At 45.2% G+C, this 24,705-nt stretch overlaps 1 protein-coding gene across 1 annotated transcript in view; it reads right to left on the minus strand.

Annotated features, from left to right (window-relative positions):
- Window positions 1-234: 234 nt before the first annotated feature.
- Window positions 235-24,705, minus strand: part of SDC2 (syndecan 2) — a 90,740-nt gene continuing 66,269 nt past the window's right edge. Inside the window, exons 2-5 of the mRNA XM_070392159.1 lie at window positions 9,221-9,332; window positions 4,774-4,907; window positions 1,442-1,577; window positions 235-467 (exon numbers count right to left, since the gene is read on the minus strand). Of these exons, the coding sequence (XP_070248260.1) occupies window positions 304-467; window positions 1,442-1,577; window positions 4,774-4,907; window positions 9,221-9,332 (546 nt within the window). The 3' untranslated portion in view covers window positions 235-303. The remainder of the gene's footprint in view (window positions 468-1,441; window positions 1,578-4,773; window positions 4,908-9,220; window positions 9,333-24,705) is intronic.

Consider the following 24,705-nt stretch of genomic DNA (forward strand, 5'->3'; position numbering starts at 1 on the left):
CTGAAGAAAAACAATCATTTGCGCATAGAAGTTTACACCGATTCCATGAACATTGAGAATTTCCATAACAATATTTTGCCACTGCTATTCACAGAACACTGCAGATGTTAAGTTTTAACTTTATGTTGTTCTAAAGAAAATACATGTAAAGATTTAAATACAATGGGGTTTTATCATTAAAGTGCCAGAATGGCTCTTTAATGAAAAACAAAAACAAAAAAACAAAGATCTTCATTATTCTATGCAAAAGCTTTATTTTTTAAAGTTCAGTGATCTCATAAATAGAGACACTCAGTGGGAGTTTCACGCATAAAACTCCTTAGTAGGTGCCTTCTGGTAAGCCGCGCTGGATGGTTTGCGTTCTCCTAGGTCGTAACTTCCCTCATCCTTCTTTCTCATGCGATACACCAACAGCAGGATCAGGAAAATGGCAAAGAGGAAGCCAATCACTCCGCCAGCGATGACGGCTGAAACACACCAAAGGGGAGACTGCTTTTACAAGAGATTCGGGGGCTGCAGAAGTAGCTTTGTCAAGCCCCACCTATTTCACAACACTTTCATAAAAGGCTTAATTGGAAAAACCCCCGAATGTTAAAACCTGGATTCAACGAAGCAACCGGGCAATTGTGCAAATCTGACATCCCTCAGGAAGGTACCGTACTGTCTTTGATTTGTATTAATAATATCACCCAAAAGCCTCATTAAGAGAAATCTAGCTGTGAGGCTCAGCTAATTCCATCCTTCAAGATTCTTTAGCCTTTTCAAGTTCTCACATTTCACAGTCTCATCTGCGAACTGCTTTTTCAATGAAAACAAAACATGATATGATTTACTTAAGTTTTGTAAGAGTAGGGGGAAAAAAGCTTGCAAATTTTTTTTTCTAGACTTGAATGTGGGGCTATCCTTTCAAGGATATCGTGTTCTTAAATCTTGCCAATCATCCCCTTTAAAATCAAATGTTCACAATGAGAGAGAGCAACATCCGCCATGCCTTGGGTGTTACTCCTGTCAATTGCCTTCTCCAGGAAGAACTTTTCCTTCTCTTTCATTTAAGTTGAGAATGACTTGGAGCAAGACTGACTGATCTTCACATCCTGCCCTCCCCCACACCCAGTTGTTCTGGACCAATTCAGACCTTAATTTTCCTCTTCTGCCCCCACACGCAGCTCCCACCCCCCTCCCCCTCCCCCCCCCCCCCCCCCCCCCCCCAATAGCTGGCCAAGGGCGAGCCTGAGGGAGTGGACAGAAAATAAGGACATTTGCCTAACTCCTGCCTCTCATTCTGGAATGAGACCCGCTCCCTTCCCCACCTCCCCTCCCAGGCTGCTTTCCGTAGAAAGGTGACATTCAGCAAACTTTACCTTCACCCATGAACCTCACTTAGATAAACAGAGAGGTCCATTTAAGAACCCTCTCCCCTGACCCCTGCCAGGCGACTCACCTGCCAGGACTTCTGTTCTTTTAAACAGATTGTCTGGGTGCTTCTCAGTGTACACATTTGTGTCCTCTTCCTCTGGGTCCCTTTTCCTTGCTGAGTCAGGGTGGTGAACTTCCTCCTTATCAATTTCTTCAGGTGACTGGTATGGGAAAAGGGAAAGATCGTAAAGATTTTTTAATGTGTTAAAAAGAAGAGTAAGTAGCCCTAACCGGTTTGGCTCAGTGGATAGAGCGTCGGCCTGTGGACTGAAAGGTCCCAGGTTCGATTCCGGTCAAGGGCATGTGCCTTGGTTGCGGGCACATCCCCAGTAGGGGGTGTGCAGGAGGCAGCTGATGGATGTTTCTCTCTCATCGATGTTTCTAACTCTCTATCCCTCTCCCTTCCTCTCTGTAAAAAATCAATAGAATATTTTTTTTAAAAAAAAAGAAGAGTAAGTATATTTCAAAGTTGCTTTTTTTTTTTTCCTCAAACAATGAGTTTAGGAAATAATTGGGATAATCACTTTATGTGATTTTTTTTTTTACCAAATAGGGGAGTTCTATTATAAACCCATGTAGTTCATGGATGTTTTTTGTTGTTGTTGTTCATTTGTTTTTATGGTCTTTATTGTTAAAAAGTATTACATGAGTCTCCTTTTTTCCCCCATTCTCTTCCACCCTGCTCCCTCTCCCTAGCACAGGCCCTTACCCCCTACTGTCTGTGTCCATTTTATTATGCTCATATGCATGCATACAAGTCCTTTAGTTGATCTCTTACCACCACCCTCCCAGGTCTTCCCTCTGTGATTTTGACGGGTCTGTTTGATGCTTCTCTGGCTCTGAATCTGTTTTTGTTCATCGGTTTATGTTGTTCATTATATTCTACAAATGAGTGAGATCATGTGATACTTATTTTTCTCCGATTGGCTTATTTTGCTTAGTATAATGTTCTCCAGGTCCATTCATGCTGTTGCAAAGAGTAAGAGTTCTTTTTTTTTTTTTTTACAGCAGCATAGTATTCCATTGTGTAGATGTACCACAGTTTTTAATTCACTCATCTGCTGATGGGCAGTTTCCAAGTCTTAGCTATTGTAAATTGTGCTGCTATGAACATAGGAGTGCATATATTCTTTCTGACTGGTATTTCTGATTTCTTGGGGTACGTTCCTAGAAGTGGCATTACTGGGTCAAATGGGAATTCCATTTTTAATTTTTTGAGGAAACTCCATACTGTTTTCCACAGTGGCTGCACCAGTTTGCATTCCCACCAGCAGTGCACAAGGGTTCCTTTTTCTCCACATCCTCGCCAGCACTTGTCGTTTGTTGATTTGTTGAGGATACCTATTTGGACAGGTATAGATGGTACCTCATTATCCTTTTGATTTGCATCTCTTGGATGATTAGTGACTTTGAGCATTTTCCACATGCCTCTTAGCCTTCTGTATGTCCACTTTCGAAAAGTGTCTTTGCCCGTTTTTTGATTGGATTGTTTATCTAGTTCATGGTTTTTTTATAACAGAAAATCACGTGTATTGGCAAGATAGAGAGTTCATAACAATCCTGACGACATGGTTAGGTTGTTTTAGTTGACGTTGCAAAAGATCTCTACTTTCTCACACTCCTCTGACCTCAGGCCATCCTTCCTCGCTGGCTGTTCAGCCCAGGGCATTGGAGCCATTCTTACTCCATCCATTTGCCACACTGGGCACTGTGACAGCTTGCTTTTGGGCATTGTCTCCCTCTGCTCTCCTAGGGTTCTTCCTGATCCCTCTCTGTGGGGAGTACCGCCCCCCACAGGCTTGCTCTATAACCCTCGCCTCCCCTCATGCATTCTTGCAGCTCAGGGAGCCCTGAGCTAGGGCCTCAGGGGACCTGGGTGCTGCAAGTAGCTCCTCTGTGACCATAGGTCACACCACTTTTCTGGACCTCGAGGTGTTTTTGTTGTTTGTTTGTTTTACCAATGAAGAACACTCTCAGGTCAACGTTTATATACCATTGATGATGGGCTGGTGGAGACTGAGAAATAACTTACTGCAATTAGTATCTGGAGTCTCCTTATTTCATAACCTGTTTCAGCACATGTAAGTTTCCCAATGGTTTTAACTCAGAACAAATTCTTTATGGAATGAAAATACATTTTCTTGGCTTGAGCCAAATAAATACAAATGATTTTGTTTCTTAATTTGACTGTGAGTTCCTTTAAAAGGACCATCCTTTAAAAAATATTTATGTAGCCCAGCCATTGTGGCTCACCAGTTGAGCATCGACCTATGAACCAGAAGGTCACAGTTTGATTCCCTGTCAGGGCACATTCCCGGATTTCAGGACTATCCCCAGTAGGGGGCATGCAGGAGGCGGCCAATCAGTGATTCTCTGTCATCACTGATGTTTCTCCCTCTCTCTCTCTCCCTCCCTCCCCCTTCCTCTCTGAAATCAATAAAAATATATTTAAAAATATTCATATATAAGCTAAAAGTAGGTAAGTAGAATGAGTTATCAAGCCATGAAGAGATGAAGGAACCTTAAACACATATCTTGAAAGAAGACATTCTGAAAAGGCTACATCGTGTATGATTCCAACTATGACATTCTGGAAAAGGCAAAACGATGGAGACAGTGAAAAGATCAGTGCTTGCCAGGGTTTGGTGGGGGGAGAACAGGCAGCACACAGAGGAGTTTTAGGACCGTAAAGCTGTGCTGTCTGACCCTACAGTGGTGGATACATGTCATTATGCATCTGTCAGAACCCAAAGAATGACAACTCAAAGAATGTGAAGTATGGACTTTGGGTGACAATGACGTGTCAACTTACCCTCTGGTGGAGGTGGTTGAAAGTCAGGGAGGCTGTGTGTAGGTGGGGCCAGATGGTAAAAGGAACTCTCGGTGCTTCCCACTCAACTTTGCTGTAACCTGAAACTGCTTGAAAACACACAGCCTGCCTGGCCAGTGTGGCTCAGTGGTTGAGCATCAACCTATGAACCAGAAGATCATGGTTCCATTCCTGATCAGGGCACATGCCTGGGTTTCGGGGTTGATCCCCAGTAGGAGGCAGCCCATCAGTTATTCTCTCTCATCACTGATGTTTCTATCTCTCTCTCCCTCTCCCTTCCTCTCTGAAATCAATGAAAATATGTTAAAAAATAAAATAAAAATAAAGTCTACTTAACACACAAAGCAGTCGGCAAGTAAAAGTCAAAACCATCAGAAAGGGTAAGTCAGAGCCATTTACAACAATGTAACAAAAGACCGTTTGTCCTCACCTATTTTAAAATAGGGCCCCTTAAAAGAACTGGTCTGCGTCATTAAATGAAGGAGCGTTTGCAGTAACCCGACAACGCAACGCAAAACAAAACCCACCTTCGTCTGAGCAGGTATCTTGTTCTGCATCTTCAGCGTCGTGGTTTCCACTTTGGGAGCAGCACTAGTGGACGGTATTTTTGCAAGCGGTCGGGATGTTGTCAGCTCGGGACTCTCCACGTCCTCATCCGTTCCTGGGGAAGAAGCAAAGAGGGGCCGAGCACATGAATCAGGATGCAGGTTTCCACATCATCCGATGACACTGTCAAAGGCTGACACCCGCAGAGCCATGTTCCTTCCAAACGGCTGCTCGGCAGGAACTCGGCAGTGTGCACTGGGATGAAGGAGTGATTTCAAAGTGGATCTGTGGGTAGCCTGGAAAGTTTTAAAAAGAATATTATCCTGATGCCCTAACCCGTTTGGCTCAGTGGATAGACCATCGGCCTTCGGACTGAAGGGTCCTGGGTTCGATTCCGGCTAGGGGCATGTACCTTGGTTGCGGGCACATACCCAGTAGGGAGTGTGCAGGAGGCAGCTGATTGATGTTTCTCATCGATGTTTCTAACTCTCTATCCCTCTCCCTTCCTCTCTGTAAAAAAATCAATAAAATATATATATATTTTTTAAAATATTATCCTGAACATTCTCCAGTAGCCCTTCTTTTATTTGTAATGGTTGATCTTTCCTGCTCAATGAGATGTCTTCCCTTCCACATGCCCTAGTTTCTACTTTAAAACAATAACCAAAAAAGGAGAACTCTCCCATAACTGCCCCCTTTCTGAGAGAGCCGCTGCCCTGGGTCCCCTCGGCTCGGCCACACTTTTCCACTGGTGCTGTGGCCACTCACGGGCTCACTTCCGTGCCATCTGCTCCCCTCCCTCTAGTTATAGATGTTTCCTGTCATCACACACACTATGGTCCTGTTTTGTTAAGGTCACCAAGGTCCGCCATGTTTCTAGACCCAGTGGCATTGTCCATAGTGGTTCTCATCTGATCAAATCTCCTAGCATCACTGCACACTTGTCGACCATCATCTCCTTCTTGAAACTTTATCTTTGGGCTCCTATGACTTTGACTTCCTGGCTTTCCCCTCACCTCTCGGCTACTTGTCTCCTTTGCAGATTCATTCTCTTCTATGTAAACACAAAATATCAACACTTCCTTAGGATTCGGCCCTAGGCTTCTTTAAAAAAAAAAAAAATAAAAAATATATATATATATATATATATATACACACACATACATACACACACACACATATATATGTGTATATATATATGTGTGTGTGTGTGTGTGTGTATATATATATATATATATTTCAGGGAGGAAGGGAGGGGGGAGAGAGATAGAAACATCAATGATGAGAGAGAATCATTAATTGGCTGCCTCCTACACACCCCACACTGGGGATCAAGCCCACACCCAGGCATGTGCCCTGACTGGGAATCAAACTGTGACCTCCTGGTTCATAGGCCAACACTCAACCACTGAGCCACACTGGCTGGGTGGCCCTAGGTTTCTTACTCTGCACTTTTTATCTCACCCATGCTCATGGCTTCAATTACCAACCAAATATAAAAGAAACCCAAGTTTATATATTAGCTTATATCACTTCTCTGAAATTCAGACTTACATATCCACAAGCCTACTTGACATTTTACTGAATGACTCAACTGTACTATACACCTCTAAAACATCCAAAACGGAAATCATCACCTCCCTCCCTCTCGCCCCACAAACCTGGTGAACACCTTGCAATGAATGAACCCTCCACTCCTATAAACCACAACCCTGACTTCCTCTTCCTCCCACCCCATCGAGCCAATCACCCAGTTCTACTGATTTTACCTTCTTATGTCTCTTCACCCTAACACCTCTCCACAGTCCCAAGGCAACCACACTCATCCAAGCCACGGTAATCTTTCCAGGAACCATCATACCTGCTTTTCTCCTAAAAGCCCTCTTTCAGTCCACTATACACACACCAGCTGTGACCCCATCCTCCTCCCATTTTAAAGTATTATCATGGGTCCAGCCAGTGTGGCTCAGTGGCTGAGTTGAGCGTTGACCTATGAACCAGGAGGTCACAGTTCGATTCCCGGTCAGAACACATGCCCCAGTTGTGGGCGCAATCCCCAGTGTGGGGTGTGCAAGAGGCAGCCGATCAATGCTTCTCTCTCATTACTGATGTTTCTACCTCTCTCTTTTTCTCCCTCTCCCTTCCTCTCTGAAATCAATAAAAATATATATATTTTTAAAAACTAGTACAATGGCTCTCCACTGCTCTTGAGATGAACTTTAAATGCCTCAAGCGCAGCCTTGCCTACCTTTCCAGCTTCCGTGACAACATCTTCCCTATTGTCTGTCCCGTGTGGTCCCCTCCTGTTCTGCCAGAAAGCAAGCCTAGCTGATTCCTAACTCACCTCTGGACCTCAGCACAAAAGCCATTCCTCAGGAAAGACCTCAGAGTCTTCTGTTAAGTTCATTTTTAGTACCACCTCTCTTACCCTAATTGCATTTATCACAGTGTGTAATTACACATTTATCTGTGTAACTATTGACTGAAGTTTCCCTCCACGACTGGTCTGAAGGATGAACTTCTTTGCAGCAATCATCTGCCCCAGGCTGGGGCCAGGGCAGAGCGATGCCAGCCCACATCTAAGCCTCTACTTGAGCCCCCTGATTACTGGGCTCAGGACTTCAGATGACTCACTCCAAACCCCTTTCACCCTGATGGGGAGACGGGGTTAGCAGAGGAACAGGACTGCGTAGATATGAAACTTAAAGACAATCAGCAGAAATCAGCAAAATGACTAGGACAACAGCTACAGATCTCTACCAACTCTTGGATTCTAAGTTCTGTGAAATGCAGAGAAACAAGTATCCATGTTTATTATGTCCTGGGACATTTTGAAGATGACAGTTAGTTACGAAGCACTGTTGAGGTGCCAAAGAAGAAAAAGAGGTGCCATGAGCGAAATATATTAATAGAGTTGTGGGCTATGGAGAAGCACTCTTTTCACACTCAGTCTGTGCGTGCAATATATATCACTCTCCCGAGAATAACTGGGGCTATTTTTACATTAGGGCTGCACTGTAAGCTCATTGTTACTAGGTCAGCCACAACCTCACTTGTCTTTTTCAGGCTTGCCATTTGCTAACTTAAAACACTCACTCTTATGTAGCTAGATCTCTACCAAAGATCCAGTAATCTGAATTTATTCTGGGTCACCCTGAAGCCAGGCCAACCTGATTAACCAGACAACTATATTCAGCCTAACTTCTACCATCTGTTGAATTTACAATGGAAATGTAAAGTAAGAAAGGTCCTGAATAAGACTTTCCTGGTGTGTTGCTGACCACAAATTCCTAACTTGATCATTAATTAAATATATGCACAAGCTCTTCCTCTTTTCAGCTTCTTAGGGGCCATTCCTGGCACAGGTGAAACATGTACTAGATACCGTAGATGGCGGAAATGGCCAGAATCACTCATTCCTCCTTGTTCCACGTCCTCTGCAGTGTCACTTTGTAGCTCTTTCGTTAAGAGGCGGAGTAAGGGCTAGCTCTGCTTTGACCGATAAAAGGTGGTAGGGATGCTGTGCCAGTTCTAAGCCGAGGCTTTAAGAGGTTTTGCACAGTTCTGCTCCCTTGGGATCTCTGCCTCCACCCTGTGAACAAATGGCTGGCCTACTAAAGGATGAGAGGCCGTGTGGACCAGAGCCAAGTCTGCCCAGCTGCTCCAGAGATATGACAAAGTCCAGCCAAGGTCAGCAAAGCTGCATTCCCAACCCGCAGCTGACCACTGACATGTGCAGGAGCCCGGTTGGCCCAGTTTTAACTGCCAACCCATAGAACGATGAGCTAAATAAGTGACTGGTTTTTATCCTCAGCATTTGAGGATGGTTTGTTACACGGCATCACTGAGGCAACAGATAACTGATACACCAGGGAGCTGAGGCTATCCCTGCTACATTCTCCCTTCTACTTTTGAGCAATACCCTAGGAGTAACTAAATATAACTCTCCTTGGTGTCATCCAAAATCTTCAACATAGGGTTGGCAGTTTTATAAAAACTAGTGTTTGAAGGATTTGTTTTGAAGGAGTTGTTTTCATGACGTCACTCTCAAACCCTGAGTAATACAATTAAAAGCTAATGTTGACAGAACACTGACTACATGCCAAGCAGCACACTCTTAAGAGCTCTTAGACGTGCCAACCCCTTTAATCCTCACAGCAAGCCCATGCGGTAGGGACCTCCCATTCTATACATGAGGAAACTGAGGTCCAGCCAAGTTAAATACACTCCCAAGATCTCACAGCGTAGGTGACGGGGAGCTAGAATTCACAGCCAGGCACTTGGACACAAAGAGCACACTCTTAACCCCTGTGTACCCTGCCCGTCTCCCTGTCTAAGCCAGGACACTGTGTGCGCATGTGGGTGCATGTGTGCGTGCACACGAGCAAACATGGAGAACGGAGGCGAGCGTGAAGTCCCCGGCCTTACCCGAGCCTGATGCAGAAGCATAGTCGTCGTCATCAATAGGATACACTCCGGAAGCGTCTTCAATGGAGCTGTTGTCCAGGTACATGTCTTTATCAGACGTCAGCTCTGCCCTCTGAGAAAGGAAAGAGAAGGGATTCAGGACGGTGAGGAAATGAGGGATGTGCTTACTGCCTTACTCTTCAGGTTTCCACCGCAGTGACCACCCCTCCCTCTCCTCTGTGCCCCTGAACTCCCACTTCTGGCCCTGCCCTTCCTCGGGACTCCCTGCTAACGTGCATGAAGGGCTGATCACAGACGAATGCCCCCAGGGAGGCCGATGCAGCCTAATCCACAGAACGAAGATGGCACAGAGACCTCAGCACCTATCATGCACGGATTTGGTTACATTCCGCTAAACCTGAGCTTCGGTGGCCCAGGGCTAGTTTTAAGCCATCTCCGGCATTCACTCTGTCACAGTCACTGCAGCACCCTTACTGGGAAAGCTACAAAACGCTGACATCATGTCAGACGTTCTGGGCGATGCATACAAAGGTATGAAGGTGCTTAGGCTAAATCATCACCCAGGGGCCCATCAAGGCCCACCAACATTTGCTGGCCTGGCCTTGCTCAGAGCTTTGGCCACTCTTATCACTACAGCCAAGTGCTCCCCAGGAGCCTGGGCAGTCCAGAGCTTCCTGCCACAGCCCAGACCCAGGCAGAGGCCAGGCACGGCACCTTCCGAAGAGCAAGGCCAGTGATGCTCAACTGACAAGGGCGAAAGCCCACCGCGAGCCCGCTTCCAGGGCTCACTGGCTTAGCAGGGCCAATGCAGCTAAGCCCACACTCGCACATTCTTTTTCTATTATTGCCACTTGGTAACAGCGAATCGCTCGCTGGCTATGATGGATCACTCACTAAGTATACCAACTCCACAGCTTTTAGCTCTTTAATAGGAGTAACACGCATGCATTGAAGGCAGAGTAGACATACAATTTTTTTTCAAATGGTTTTAGTAAACTGATATTTTACCACCAATATCTCATAGAAGCCCAGAAACAAATAAAGCGGACTCAGTCTCTAAACAATATTTGTGTTTGGACACAGGGTCATGCTCATTATTGTTCTATTTTAAAAAGTCAAATAGAATGTTTGTTCCTAACAGGAATTATAAAATAAAATAAAAAATGTTTCCTTCAGTACACTGGCTTTCATCAGATTTCCTCTGAAAATAAAACTTTCTGTTCTATGGCTGGAACCTTCCTAGGAGGACAGCCGGGCCCAGCCCTCCACAACACTACCACTTTATTCTCTCAGGTTTCAGCTGCTGGCTGGGGACGCCGAAGTATTTTAAACCTGAGCCCACACTCCCCGCCACCCCCCAGGCTTCAGTGCCAACTGACAGGAGAGCCTGGGAACCCGTTGTATTTGAGCTACCACACACCGGCGCATTCTGAGCCGAAACCTTAGGGATTGGATTCCAGCGGGCTGGCTTCAGGCATTGAATGACCACCCTGGGCCAGGAGTGTGCTGGAATTTTTCTGCTAGAATGGTCACAGCTTAACTCTGCGATCTGAGGCCATCCATCCTGCATTAGACCGGTTTCCAAGGCTATCACCATTCCAGGCCGTGATTCCCGAAGCTTGTGGACCGTGTCAGGAGCCCTGCATTCTACAGCTCTACCATCAACTTAAATGACCCTATTACACTCACAGCTCCTTGGACGGCAGGGACTGTACTCGGTTAGTCATTAATCTACCCCAACTCCCTGCAGTCCCAGTGCCTGGCAGATAGCAGGTGCTCAGTTAATGCCATGTGGGCAATATGTGCTCCCACCTAAAAGCAATTCTCAGTCCTGCTGGTATTAACCTTTGTCCTGTGCTCTTTCAATCTTTCTAAAAGCCTACTCCCAAACAGCCTCTGACTTCTCCGGTCCTTATATGTTCCATAGTTATAAACGACTATTTTGGATTTTGTAGCATATGAACAATTTGAGACATAAATAGTCACTGGTTATTTAACTGTTACGTGTGTATTTCTCTCACCCCTCAGCTCAGTACAACTCACTGAAGACAGGTCTTTGTGGCCTGTGGATGCTCCCTGCCCCTCCCAAAGTGCACAGGTCCTTAACAAATATTTGTCCACTGAGATGACCTAAAACGAAGTAGCCTTTGTCTCAGGTTTCAGAGTTAACACACATCACAAGAGCTCCAGGGTTCTGATCATTAAAATCTCTCACAGCTGAGCCTGGGCGATCATCTGCCCCATACGTGTTGCACTGCATCCAATTAAGTAACTTTAGAGTCTTTTTAAAAAGTAAGTAAAAGACTCCGTTTACCTATCAGCAACTCCTTGGATGACTTGCATTTTCCTCTTGGCTCTGTCAGGCAAGTTTGACGTGGCATGGGAAACACTAAGATATTTGATCCCTGTGTGGAAATTAAATTTCTATTCATTAGGTGACCCAGCTGTCCGGACTGACACATCCGTCAAACTAAAAAGCAGATGGGCAGAAAGATCTCCCAGAGACTTCTGGACACTTCACAGTACTCCCAGTATAGCACAGAAGTAGCCTGACAAGCAACCGTCTTCCCCATGCCCACGGGCTCCTTGCAAGGAGCTGTCAGACCAAATTGCTACAAGACCCGGCGTGGAGGTCGGGGCGTGTCTAGAGCAGTTGACTTGCCCTCAGCTGCTTGGGGTCTGCAGGGCCAGGATGTTTAATGTGCTTAAATGGAGCTGAAGGTACTTGTTCCTCCATCGTCCCGTGTGGCAAATAATCTCACATCAAACCCACAGCCATCTCCCGCTCTGATGCCAGGCGCGCCGAGCGCCTGGGAGGAATTCCCGAATTCCTTCCAGAGAGTCCAATTTCACAATAAGTGGGCCCTTCTCACTCTGTAGCAGATAACGCTGCAAGAGTATCTCCAGTGTCTTGCCTTTAAACAGAAAATACCTTTCGGAATGGGACACATTCCTTTTTGCGAAGACGCCACACTGTGCCGAAAAGACTTTGGCAGTTAACATGCCTGGAGAGGGAAATGAATTATGCAGCAACATTCCCTTAGGTCAGTGGTCGGCAAACCGTAGCTCTCGAGCCACATGCAGCTCTTTGGCCCCTTGAGTGTGGCTCTTCCACAAAATACCACGTGCGGGCGTGTACGTACAGTGCGATTGAAACTTCGTGGCCCATGCGCAGAAGTCGGTATTTTGTGGAAGAGCCACACTCAAGGGGCCAAAGAGCCGCATGTGGCTCACGAGCCGCAGTTTGCCAACTACTGCCTTAGGTTAAGACATGTGCATCTCTCAGAAAGCCACCAAAAGGGGCGACTCCAGACAACCGCTTTCACACCCAGCCAACCCCCCAGGACACCCTCCGAACGCCCTCTGGCTGGATGAGACAGAGCCACCCATGAAAGTACCCGGGAGGGAGGGCGCAGTGCAGTCGCCCTACGGGAGGATTTCACGGCGGCGAGGTTGTTTAATGTGGGACTGGCCATTTCTGTGAGGCGATATCAATCCTGCTGGCTAACAGGGCTTGGAGTACAAGCTGGAAGAAAAGCAAAGCTCGTCTTTCAGACCTTTCCCCTTGGCTCATGCAAGAGGTGCAAACAGAAGAGCAAACCTGTCGTAGAAAGCAACTAGATACCACGAGGGGGAATCGGCAGCGGACGGAGATAGAGGTGCCTGCTTGTGCCACGTCCAGCCGCGGAAACTGAAGCACTAAACAGCCTCCATACATGAGGCAGGTCTTCCCAGAGAAATGTTAATGCAACACCAGTCTTGGGTTTTCATAAGAAATAGCACAAACCAGTCTGTTTTCTCAGCAAACAAAAGTTTGTGAGACTGCCACTGAACTAATCATTGGATTTTTCTCATGTAGGTAAAGCGTTCATGAACAACTATCTTGCTTCCTTCCACCTGCCTGCGTGGGACTCTGTTCTTCAGAAATCCCAGGTCCTCCTTGGAAGGTGCACTGCTTTATCCACTAGATGAATGCCCTCTAATGCCCTAAACTAGTGGAACCGGTAAGATCATTAAAGCTCAATGCAGTAGGTGTTATATCACTTCATGGTTTAAACTTAGGTTAGTAACAAAGTCAGACAGTCATGAACACCACCCACCCATGGACCCAACCTTCAGAATATTAGCCTTTGGACACAACAGTAAAATATTCATGTTGCCTGACATTACATTCTGTTTCACATCACAGAAAGCAGATGATGCCTCTTAGTTTTAGGATAAAGGCACATCCAGTCCTGATGTTGATCCTATACTAACGTTTAGGGTGATCACCAAGTGCCAAACTGACTAACTTTAGCTTATCCTTCCGGAGGTGACTTAGTAAATTATTTGATCACTAGCTGACACACATATTAAATGAAATAATTTCTCCCACACAGTGGCTCAGCGATTATATGCTTGCCCTTTAAATGAACTTGCCAATTCTGGCCTCTACAGTATAACCCAAAGGAGCCTAAGAAATTATAGGCATCAATTTTTTTCAAAAGTTAAAAGAAACAGAACACTATAGTGGCAAATTAGCTAAAAATCATCCAGTCTAGTTACTGGCCAAAAGGGAGCCCCAAAACTTTGGTTACCCTACTCTGGGCTCTTTCTGCTGCACGGTGACGAGCCAGAACATGAAGAAATCAGAGCCATCCGGCCTGGGGTTCAGAAGGATTAGCTCTAGCTAACTGTTAAATGTCCCGTATGTGCCAGGCATTCCGAGCTGTGTGTTTTACAAGCACTGGCACACTTCATCGTCTCAACAATCTCTACTACAGACTGAGGGACTGAGGCTTGCCCCCAGACCTCCAGCTCAGGCAGGGAGCAGGGATTCCAGCCCCTGTGAACCTCAACATGTGAACTCGATGACAGTGTTGGCCACGCTATGCCTATCCCCACCCCACTTTGCTTGTGATTTGCATATAATCATAAAAAGGCCCTGAGAAGAAGAGTAATAATCATGTTGAACTCTGCTGGATTCAGCACTTTCAAACACTGGCCATGGAAATTCACACCACCACCACCACCACCACCACCACCCCCCACCCCCCCGCCGTCCACCCCACAGAGCCAGAGTATCTATTTAACATCTTCCATTATTTATTTGTTTGTTTGTTTGTTTGTTTATTTTTGGTTAATCCTCACCCAAGGGTATTTTTCCATTGATTTTTAGAGAGAGTGGAAAGGAAGGGGGAGACAGAGAGCAAGAGACATCCATGTGAGAGAGACACACTGATTGGTTGCCTCCTGCATACATCCACGTGCCTCACAAGGGCTAGGGATCAAGCCTGCAACAGAGGTTTGTGCCCTTGACCAGAATCAAACCTGGGACCCTTTGGCCGATGCTCTAAGCCAAACTGGCTAGGGCTATGTAAAGTCTTTTAGAACCAACATTCTTGGCATCATAGATGGGAAAATTCTGAGTTAAGAGTTAAGAGCTCTAACTAAACAGTTTTTTCTCTGCCCCATGTCCTGTCAGTTCCCCACAGCGAAAAAGCCTGGAGCCATGTCTAGCAAACGCCGTTCATTCATTTTTAGTAGTACCTTCTCTCCCTCAGGTGTTCCTCCTGAACCAACGTTGTAATAGAAAGAACCATATGTTTACTACTAGGAAAACGTACTATTGTCCTTGAGTATGAGATATGACTGATATATAAGTTTATAATCAAATATTTTTGTATTTACAAACACTTATTTTAAGGTTTACAGACAATTACCTGGTACCTAATAATGTACCAGGCTTGCTCCACCATCCTTTATATAATGCATACAAAAGTCAAGGTCAAAGATGAGGTCATATGTGGAAGAAAATTCTTAAATCACTACCTAAAGAAAGGTCTTAAGCTCAGAACTGCCCCCAACACTAGGTTCTTAATTACACAGAAAGCTAGATCTTTCCCTTTAAGAAACACTTCAGCACACCTTCCTTCCATAGAATGGGGTATGAATTTGAATTATTTATGGGTGCATCTTAGGAAAATAAACCCAATTCTGAAAAAAATCAGGTTATATAGAGGTAGAATCACATTTGAGTGTGAAATGTGCGACTAAAGGATGACTGGGCTGCTCATAAAAATGTAAAATCCAAAGAAAAATCAAGTTAAAAAAAAATCCAAATTACAGACAACTGGAGAGAAATCCGACTGGTTCCATGCACCTTTTGAAACAACCAACGCAGGCAGATGACGGAACTCCTACTGTGTCTATTTACATTCCTCTAAGCGTGAACTGATCGTTGGGAACTCAGGATCCGGGTTGGATTTTCCTGGTGGATGCCTCACGTGGAGTGGACTCTCTCTCGTCACTCAGAATGTACATTTCTGGGCGAGGCCCAGGCCGATCACTGTGCTCTATGAACCAGCGTATTGTAAAGGCCCAACAAGAGGGCACATTTTTCTGAAAGACTGAACCTGCTGTTAAACCATTTGGTGAGAAGAAATAACCATACTTTTAAAAGAAGTTACCTGGTTCCCTCACGTCTGGGTAAACTCAATCAATGTTCTCTTACTTGGTCTCTTTAAAAAGGACACCTGGAATTCAGCCTTCTAACTACCTGTGAGGAGGACGCCAGGAAGGCAAGTATGAGCTTAGAAGGAACAGCCAACTTGTTCAGAACGCCTCCAACGAGCCAGGCACAGCGCTAGCCTTTGGAAAACATTGAAATGGCTGAAAAAGCATTTTAGAAAGCAACACTGAGCTAGTATACTTCACTGTAAAAATTTTCCTCTTTGTAAAAAAAAAAAAACCACACAAAAACCTGAATATGGTTCAAAGCAGTTAGATTTCCTAGCCAACAAAGCTCAAATTGAATCTTTCTTTAATAAAATGCTCAGCACAATAATCAGCACGTTAACAAAAACAACGACAAAAAACTCTTGCCAAAGGAACACTTGGCTCATCTAAATATGTATTTAGGATTAAACGGGATCAATATCCTTTTCAGAAAAGGTGCCTCACTGTATGTATGTTGGCATAGCTTGTGCTTAGAATTATTTTTCTTCCCATAATGTTCGTCTATTGAGTCTGCAGAACAGTAGCTGGGCCCAATAAGTGGTTTGTTGGGTAAATGAAAGGGCATCGCAGATATGATGACCCAGAAGATCGAAGGTGCTTATCTAACTGCATGCTGCACCGCTCCTCCTCCCCCAAGGCATCGGGACACACAACAGGCTGGATGCAACTCCCCAGGTCCATGTCCCTTTCATCTGGAACTGGGTAACAGTGAACAGCCCTAATCACAGACACTCATTGAGAATATGCTCATCTATCAAGAAACCTGTCACTGGCATATCACCTACAAACTCCTGTGATCCAAAACCCAGTTTCTATAAGCCACCATTTCAGGGAGGTCCAAGAACCCTTAACTAAATAAGCCAAGCAGAAAGAAATCGAAACTCTGCACCCAAATTGTTGACAGACCCCAAACTTTACAGCCTAGAGAAGTGACAGAGACAACTAATTAAAAGAAAAAGGTCTCACCTGGAGGGAATTTTCACTTTATGTCCTTCTGACAGTTTTGAAATATCTATATATATGAAAGCCTAAGCGACCAATCAACAGTTTGACCATTCGACTGGTAGCTATGATGCACACTGGCCACCAGGGGGCAGACGCTCAATGCACAGGCATGGAAACATGGAACAGACTGATGAATCTCAGAGAGAATGGGAGAGGGGGGAGGGCGGAAAGAGATTAATCAACGGTCTTATATGCATACTAGAGGCCAGGTGGATGGATTCGTGCACCCGTGGAGTCCCTAGGCCTGGCCTGCGGGGATCGGGCCAAAACTGGCAGTCCAACATCCAGATTGTGAGAGGGCGCAGGCCAGGCCGAGGGACCCCATCGGTCCATAAATCCGTGCACCAGGACTCTAGTTTGAATTATAAAATTCAATTAATAGGTTTTAAAAAAATACTCCTCCTGAAACTGGAGTGTTGTTAATACTAAACAAAAACCTGTCTTCTTCCTCTGCAATAAAAAGTCATCTGGGGGGAGTTGGGGGGGGGGGGGCTGTTCGGATTCCTGATCCAGGGAAGAGAAGGGAAGGGACCTTTGTCTTGAATTAAATTTGTTGGCAACAAAAACAGATTTCTCTGAAGCAATGTATATGAAAGCCACGCCTGGGACTTTGAGTGGGATTATGTTGAATATGCATGACACACAAAAGGAAAATGTTCATGACTTACAGATGTGCTCCAAGTCCTGCTTTCTTCCTTTTTTGGAATATCAAACAGAGGGAAGAAGTTTGTAGCCATGTTATTATAAGCAACGCTGCCTCTCCACCACTCAAGCTAGAATAGTCCAGTATTTATTTTGCTATCCATATGACCACAGTTTAGACTAGAGTAAAAATAGAAGCCGTGTGAGTCTAACCTGAAAAGTCCCAAGTGCCGGAGAGGGTCAGTATTAATATATTCGGACTGAAATAACGAGATTCTGTTTCCTGGTGGTGTTAGGCAGGAGGAGAGGGGGGCGGAAAAAGAGATTTGGAATTTATTTCTAATTCAGAAGTGTTTTGTAAAAACTACCATAATGGAACAGACTCCAAGGCAAGCGCAGGAAGCCCACAAACTCTGGTTTAGATTTAATACTTCACTCCAAAGGGTTTTCAGCTGCTGGAATTTTAGGGCCCCAAGGCACAGCCACCTATATTCTCCACCCTACACGGGGGCTGAATGCCACAGGAAAATGGGCAAGACCGCAGGGCCAAAGGGCGGGCCTTGCCCTTCCAGGCCCCGGGCCCTGCAGAGAGGGAACCTGTGCTCCACAGCACTTGACAAATGGGATTCGCACAGGAGCCCGGGCTGCAGGGCTGAGCCAGCACCAAGACTGAATGTTAGCACGAACATGGACGCTTTACGACTGGCTGGTAAAGACTATGGAATAGGGGTCACCTACCAGCAATGGGCACGAGCCCCTTGGGAAGCACTTTGCTCATGCGTTTTAAGGAAATCTAAAATCTATAGACCTTCTCACCAGATAGTTCAGCTCTCAGGAATTATCCTAAGGAAATCTTCTAAAAACAAGAAGAGTTGGGGTGTTTATTACTGCATTAAAGGAAATCCCTGAGTTCGTCAAAAAATACGCATAACCCATGGGCACAGTATGGTAAAGGCCTGGGGTCGGGGGCAGGATGGAGGGGGTCAATGGGGAAAAAGGGGGGCATTTATAATATTTGCAACAATAAAGATAAATTTTAAAAAAAGAAAAGAAAGACTACTGAGGCAACGGAAGGCCAACTACAGAGGGGTAGTAGCTATGTGAATTATATATGCCATGAATTTTCTCATGGCATTAAAAATCATATACCATACAGCAACGAAGAATGTTCAGACTACACATTACATTTAAAAAGCATATGCTGTTTTAATATTTTCTAATATTGAAACTCTATGAAAATTTCCTATCCATTTGACCAGGCACTGAAATGGGAATGAAAAACAAAAGAATAAGAGTGAGGTGGGCTTGTGAATGCTTTCTTTCCTAATTGATATTACTATTACATTAAACAACACACACACACACACACACACATACACACACACACACGGTGCTAAATGTACAGAGAGCACAAAACCAATGAGTCCATGGTCACAAATGACCAAGGAGAGCTTCCAAAACAGTACAACTGACTTCTAAAAACTTAATTATGAATTATTTAACAGTTAATCCATTCAAACAGAGATGAAGTGCATCCGATTTTTAAAAATCTACCCGCAGTATGCTATGGGCGTGTAAGTGACAGCATGAACAAATCTTCGCACTGTGGGAAAGTGCCACTCTGAAGTCACAAAGGCAAAGGTCCAGTCAGAGGGATATTCATTCAATCACAAAAGTCTTGTTCTAAAATGTCCGGAATCTAGTTACCCACCTCATCAGCTGCTCTTTCCTCCTGGGTTGTGTAAGGCAAGGAAGCCACTCCATGTCAAGGTGAGGCTGCCGGCTTTCCCAGAGCAGTTCCCACTCCAGCACAGTCCCCTGCAGCGGGGGCCACGCCAGCAAGCCCCCCAGATGTCCCTCGCTGCTCTGGCTGTCCAGGGCCCTCCCGCCACTCTCAGCTTGCCTGGCTGCAAAGGGAGCCTCTCGTACTGCCTCTCCTTTTGCCGATTCCAGAAAAACCTTTGGGTCAACACAGTGACTACCTGACCTCACAGAGCTTTTTCAAAGAAGATGACATTCACAGCTGGTTCCTTTACTGCAGAGAAGCAAAGCTAAGCAGAAGGGGATAAATCAAAAGGGGGTGAGACCGCTGATCTCAAAACTGGAGTCAAGCTGCTCTGAATTGTTAATACTCAAAGCGAAGTCACAGTGGGGTTTGCACGGTGTGCCCAAAAGATTATTCACATTCCTGAGATCTCCTGGAAAAAAATACCCTGATTCCGCCCAAGACTCACAGCCCCAGGCCCTGAATTCCTTTTTGCTATATTATAAAAGGAACTGTTCTTGACCAAACTTTTTTTTAGCCAAGTAAAACAAACAATGAGGGCCAGCAGCTTTTAAAGAAATGGCTTCCTTGATGGAGGAACCAGGAAAGGATTTAAAGGTATTTAGAGTCCATTATGAAATCCATCACAGACCCTGCATGACACTCCCCGGGGAAATGGGGCCTCCCCAGGCTGCGGCATGACCCTGGAGGCAGGAACACGAGCTCCCAGACAAAAGGGCGCGCTCCACGGGGAGTGTGTACACAGTCACAGGACCTGTGCCATCGCCAGGCAAATGCGTTTTAGAAAGCACTTCAGTTGGTGCCTGAGTAATTTATTGAAGATAACATTTATGGTCCTGCCAAATGAAGAGGAAAGGAGACCTGTGGACAGTCACAGTTCCCTCCCCAACAATACATACTTTATTGGCTGTGCAAACCGACATGTAGCCAAAGCCTTCCCGACTGTAACCTAATCCATCTCAGCGCCGCCTCCTGTCTTTCTGATCTACCTCGGTCAGACTCTCCATATGAAGACAGTTTGCTGATGCAACCCTGTGCTCTGATTCTTATGATCTGATGTGGAGGAGGAGGAGGAGGAGGAGGAGGGGGAGGAGGAGGGGGAGGAGGAGGAAACTCTGCGAGATAGTAAGATAACATGCTCAATGAAAAAATAAGATTTAAAAAGCACTTTAGAGAACGTACTTTAAAAGAGCATATTATTACTATTATTTGCCCCCAAATTGGGGGATGATTCGGGGTAATTCCGGGATAATTAAGTCTCAGTTGAAGCACACATTCAAAAGTACCATTTCATGCCAAACCGGTTTGGCTCAGTGGATAGAGTGTCGGCCTGCAGACTGAAGGGTCCCAGGTTCGATTCCAGTCAAGGGCATGTACCTTGGTTGCGGGCACATCCCCAGTAGGGGGCGTGCAGGAGGCAGCTGATCGATCTCTCTCATCGATGTTTCTAACTCTCTGTCCCTCTCCCTTCTTCTCTATAAAAAATCAATAAAATATTTTTTTAAAAGTATCATTTCATAAGAGACATAGCATTTTGTTTTCCAAAAAATATGGGACATAAAGAAAAGCAAATAGTTATGAGTCAAAAACCTGACCATTTGAAGTAATTTTTTCCCCTCCAAGTGAGTCCAGTAATAAAAGCAGCTTTCTGGCTAATTCACCCAGTTATGGTTTGTTTGTTTGTTTGTTGGTTGGTTGGTTGGTTGGTTAATTCTCACTAGAGGATTTTTCCCCCTTTGATTTTAGAGAGAGTGGAAGAGAGGCGAAGAGGGAGAGAGGAGAAAGAGAGAGAAACATCGATGTGAGAGAGCCACATCACCTGGCTGCCTCCAGCACAGGCCCCTACCAGGGCGGGGAACCTGCAGTGCAGGTACATCATGCCCTTGACGGGCCAGGGCGATTCCCCAGTTCTGAAGCAAACCATCCCAGAGGCCTCTGCGGTGATTTAGCACCCAAGGGTACAAAATAAAAAATGATGACGATACACTGAACACTATATTTCCTAAAAGTTCCCGCATCCCTGGGATCTTCCATTCCTTGCAAATGAATGGGCCACCGTATTGCTGCAAATGCCTTCTGCGAAGCAACCGATGTCAAAGAGCCCCCCTTCTTAGGAGGAAAGCCACCTGGGCTACCTGTTACGTCTTCACTCCCCAGGGAGCACAGCGTCTCCCCGAGAATGACACACCGTGGGAGCCCAGCCCACATCCATGGTCTCTCACTCGGGTCCTGTCACTTGCTCTTCAAGATGAGACCTGTTTCTAATAGAGTTAACTGCTCCAGGCACCCCGCCTCCAGACAGTGCCTCTGCCCACAGAGCCAGGCTGGCTATTTAATTGGTACAAGGTCAGCGTGTGGCCTCGGAATAGCCTGGCCATGGGCTCATGTGTTAGATGCCCATGAAGATGCGTCCTCCTCTCCACACGGTTCTCAGGACTTGGAGGCTGGGGGCTATCAGCTTCCATGACTCCTCACTTTGACGGAACACACCTGCCCACAGCAGGGCTCGGAACAAAGACATACTTCCGACTCTCTCTCCCTGCTGTTAACCTTGCACACTGTTCGTCCGAAAACCACTTGCTTCTGGCCCCTCCTGCGCTGGAGGCCGAATGACTGCAGCTGCCCGGGTAACCTCTCTGGCATGCGAGCCAACAGCTCCTCACCTAACAGCCGCCCCTCTGCCCCGCTGCCCTGGCCCCAGGGGCAGCCACAATCCCTCCAAGCGGCCACAGTGCAGCCCAGCGCCACACACCCCCCCGCCCCAAACATACTAGGAACTGCTGACGCTCATACCCGAGAAGAATGTTTTTAATGCAGATTATTCTTTTAAAATCCTTTACCAAAGCAGCTGTGATCAATCGTGCCGGGGGCTCTGGAAAAAGCTGCCACTTGGAAATCACTAATATTGATTCTTTTCCCATTCACGGCTTTTAAGAAGAGAATCCCATGCTAAGAAACCATCATCAATTTCTCTAGACTTCGCTAACATGAAACAGTATCTAAAGTTAAAATATATCTTCAAAATTAAGTTAAAACCAGAGCAGATATGAGAAATCCATCTGTTAAGCTGCCTTGCATTCAAGGGACATGTTTGCTTTGAAAAGTCGGTCGAACGAATGCAATAATTATTAAATGCTGATTAAACCTCAGCAACTCTTGTAAGGGTTGTTCTGCAGGTGACACTAGCTGAAACATTGAAGGGAAATCTGTCTTCATTGGAGATCTGGCATGCCCCATTCTTCATCTGCAAGATAATATTCTATTTTCTCTGTGCCAATTCTTAGAGAAAACTATCAATTCTAAGCCTGTGTTTATAAGACAGTCATGATTCCAAGTGGTCACATCCTGACTGAACGTCCAAATACCAGAATGTCTTAAGTCTTTTCACAGGAATTCGAGTAGATCTATTACCCTGTCAAACCCGCCTTTCCACATTAGGCCTCTTAGAAACTCAAGCATTTCAAAAGGTGAAAAATCGATGCTTAAAGCTACAACATGTGTATAGCGTAATCTGGCATCTTCATTTAAAAATTATATTAAAAACCCTCACCAGCACCAAAAGCCAATTTCCAGGTTAGGCATTAAGGAAAAAGCACAATTTAGTGTCATGTCTGCTATCCGCACTTCTGCTTAGAGAAAAATACACCAAAGACTTTATGAAAATGCCATCCATAAAATGCATACAGACCTGAAATCGAAGTATATTAACAGCCCATAATACTTTTGTGTCAGCGTGGGACTCACCACGTGAAGGAAATTAGATCTGATCAAATCCAAAGAACTGGCAAAAAAAAACCCCAACAAAAAACCTTGCCATTTGTTTTGTTCCCAAGTTAAGAGTAATTTCAATTTCAAGGCAAATATCTGATGATCATTCAGGTGTCACATTCCTGGCCTCCTGCAACCTCGGGAGTTGACTGAAGGGATGGGTGTACAATCTGCCATTTTATTAGCTGAGCAGTTTCACTCCCTCTCCACACCCACCCCAACCCCTCAAATTAGAGAAAGCCTCTGCTTTTTCACCAAACTAAACAAGCGAGAGCCCAGAGTTCTGTAAAACTCCTTAACACTGGCTGATCAAGGGCCTGAACCTTTGTCAAGCCCTGCCTCCCGGGGCTGTCACACAAGGAGGATTTCACAGCTTCACTGGCCCAGGCAACCTTTTTATCCCCAGGAAGTTATTTTAAGCAACTTTCCTCCAGCAAACAAATCTCTGGCCTTCCCCTCTGCCATTGTAAAATTGTCACAGCACAAAGCAGTTCAGCATTGAAGCCGAAATCCGCCTGGTCAACTAATTTCAATTCCATCCTTCTGTTTGAATGCTCGAGATCAAGGCTGTCCGGTAAAATTTACTATGACAACAGAAATGTTCCATACGTGCCTTGTCCAAAATGGTAGCTACTGGCCACCTAGTGGCTATTGAGCTGCTGGAGTGTGGCTAATGCAACAGGCGTGCTGATTTATTTCGTTTTGTTTACTTACTTATAATCAATTTAAATTCAAATAGCTTCATGTGGCTGGTGGCTACTGTGTTAGGGAAATTCTAGCGGGAATTTTTAAACTGCTGCTGGCAGCCGAGATAAGAGCCATCCACTGATGCTGGGCGAAGCCATGGCAGGGTTAAATATATTTTTTAATGTTTTATTGATTTTTAGAGAGAGAAAAGGAGAGGGAGAGAGAGATAGAAACATCGATGAGAAAGAAATATCAACATGGACTGGCTGCCTCCTGCACGCCCCACACTGAGGGTCCAGCCCACAACTGGGGCAAGTGCCCAGACCAGGAATTGAACCATGACCTCCTCCTGGTTCATAGGTCGTTGCTCAACCACCTAGCCAGGCTGGCCAGGCTAAATGCTCTCTCCTTAAACAACACCTCACATTAGTAAACATCAATGCCCAACAACTTAATTGCCTTTTCCATCACTCTCCCTTGGCACTCTATACCTGCCAGAAAAATTAGGGATTCAATCTAACTAGGTCTTTAATAACTATTTATCAAACACCTACTATGAGCTGAAATGTTCTATCATTTGTTTAAACATAAACAGCAAGACCTGTGAATGAATAATCGAAATGTGGCACAGTGTAATATTATTCTGGGATAAAATGAAGCGCTATCAAGCCACCAAAAGACATGGAGGAACCTTAAGTACATATTACTAAGTGAAAAAAAAAGTCAGTCTGCAAAGGCTACATTAATGCATGATTTCACCTACATGAATGACATTCTGGGAAAAGTAAAACTATGGAAAGAGTAAAAAGATCAGTGATTGCCAGGGGCTCCGGCGGGGAGAAAGAGGGGTGAAAAGCTGAAGCATGGGGTTTTGAGGACAACAAAACTATATGGAACTGTAATGATAGATACATGACATTATGCATTTGTCAAAGCCCATAGAACTGTACAACACAAAATGTGAACCTTAATGCAAACTACGAACTATAGCTATTAACAGTGTACCAATATTGGCTCATTAATTGCACTATACACAAATGTACACAATAATAAAGTTACACAGTAAGCAAAATGGGGAGAGTAGAGGGGTATATAGAAC

The sequence above is a fragment of the Myotis yumanensis genome, unplaced genomic scaffold (assembly GCF_028538775.1).
Source record: "Myotis yumanensis isolate MYYU_CA2020_CCGP unplaced genomic scaffold, mMyoYum1.0.hap1 SCAF_15, whole genome shotgun sequence".
Lineage (NCBI taxonomy): Eukaryota > Metazoa > Chordata > Mammalia > Chiroptera > Vespertilionidae > Myotis > Myotis yumanensis.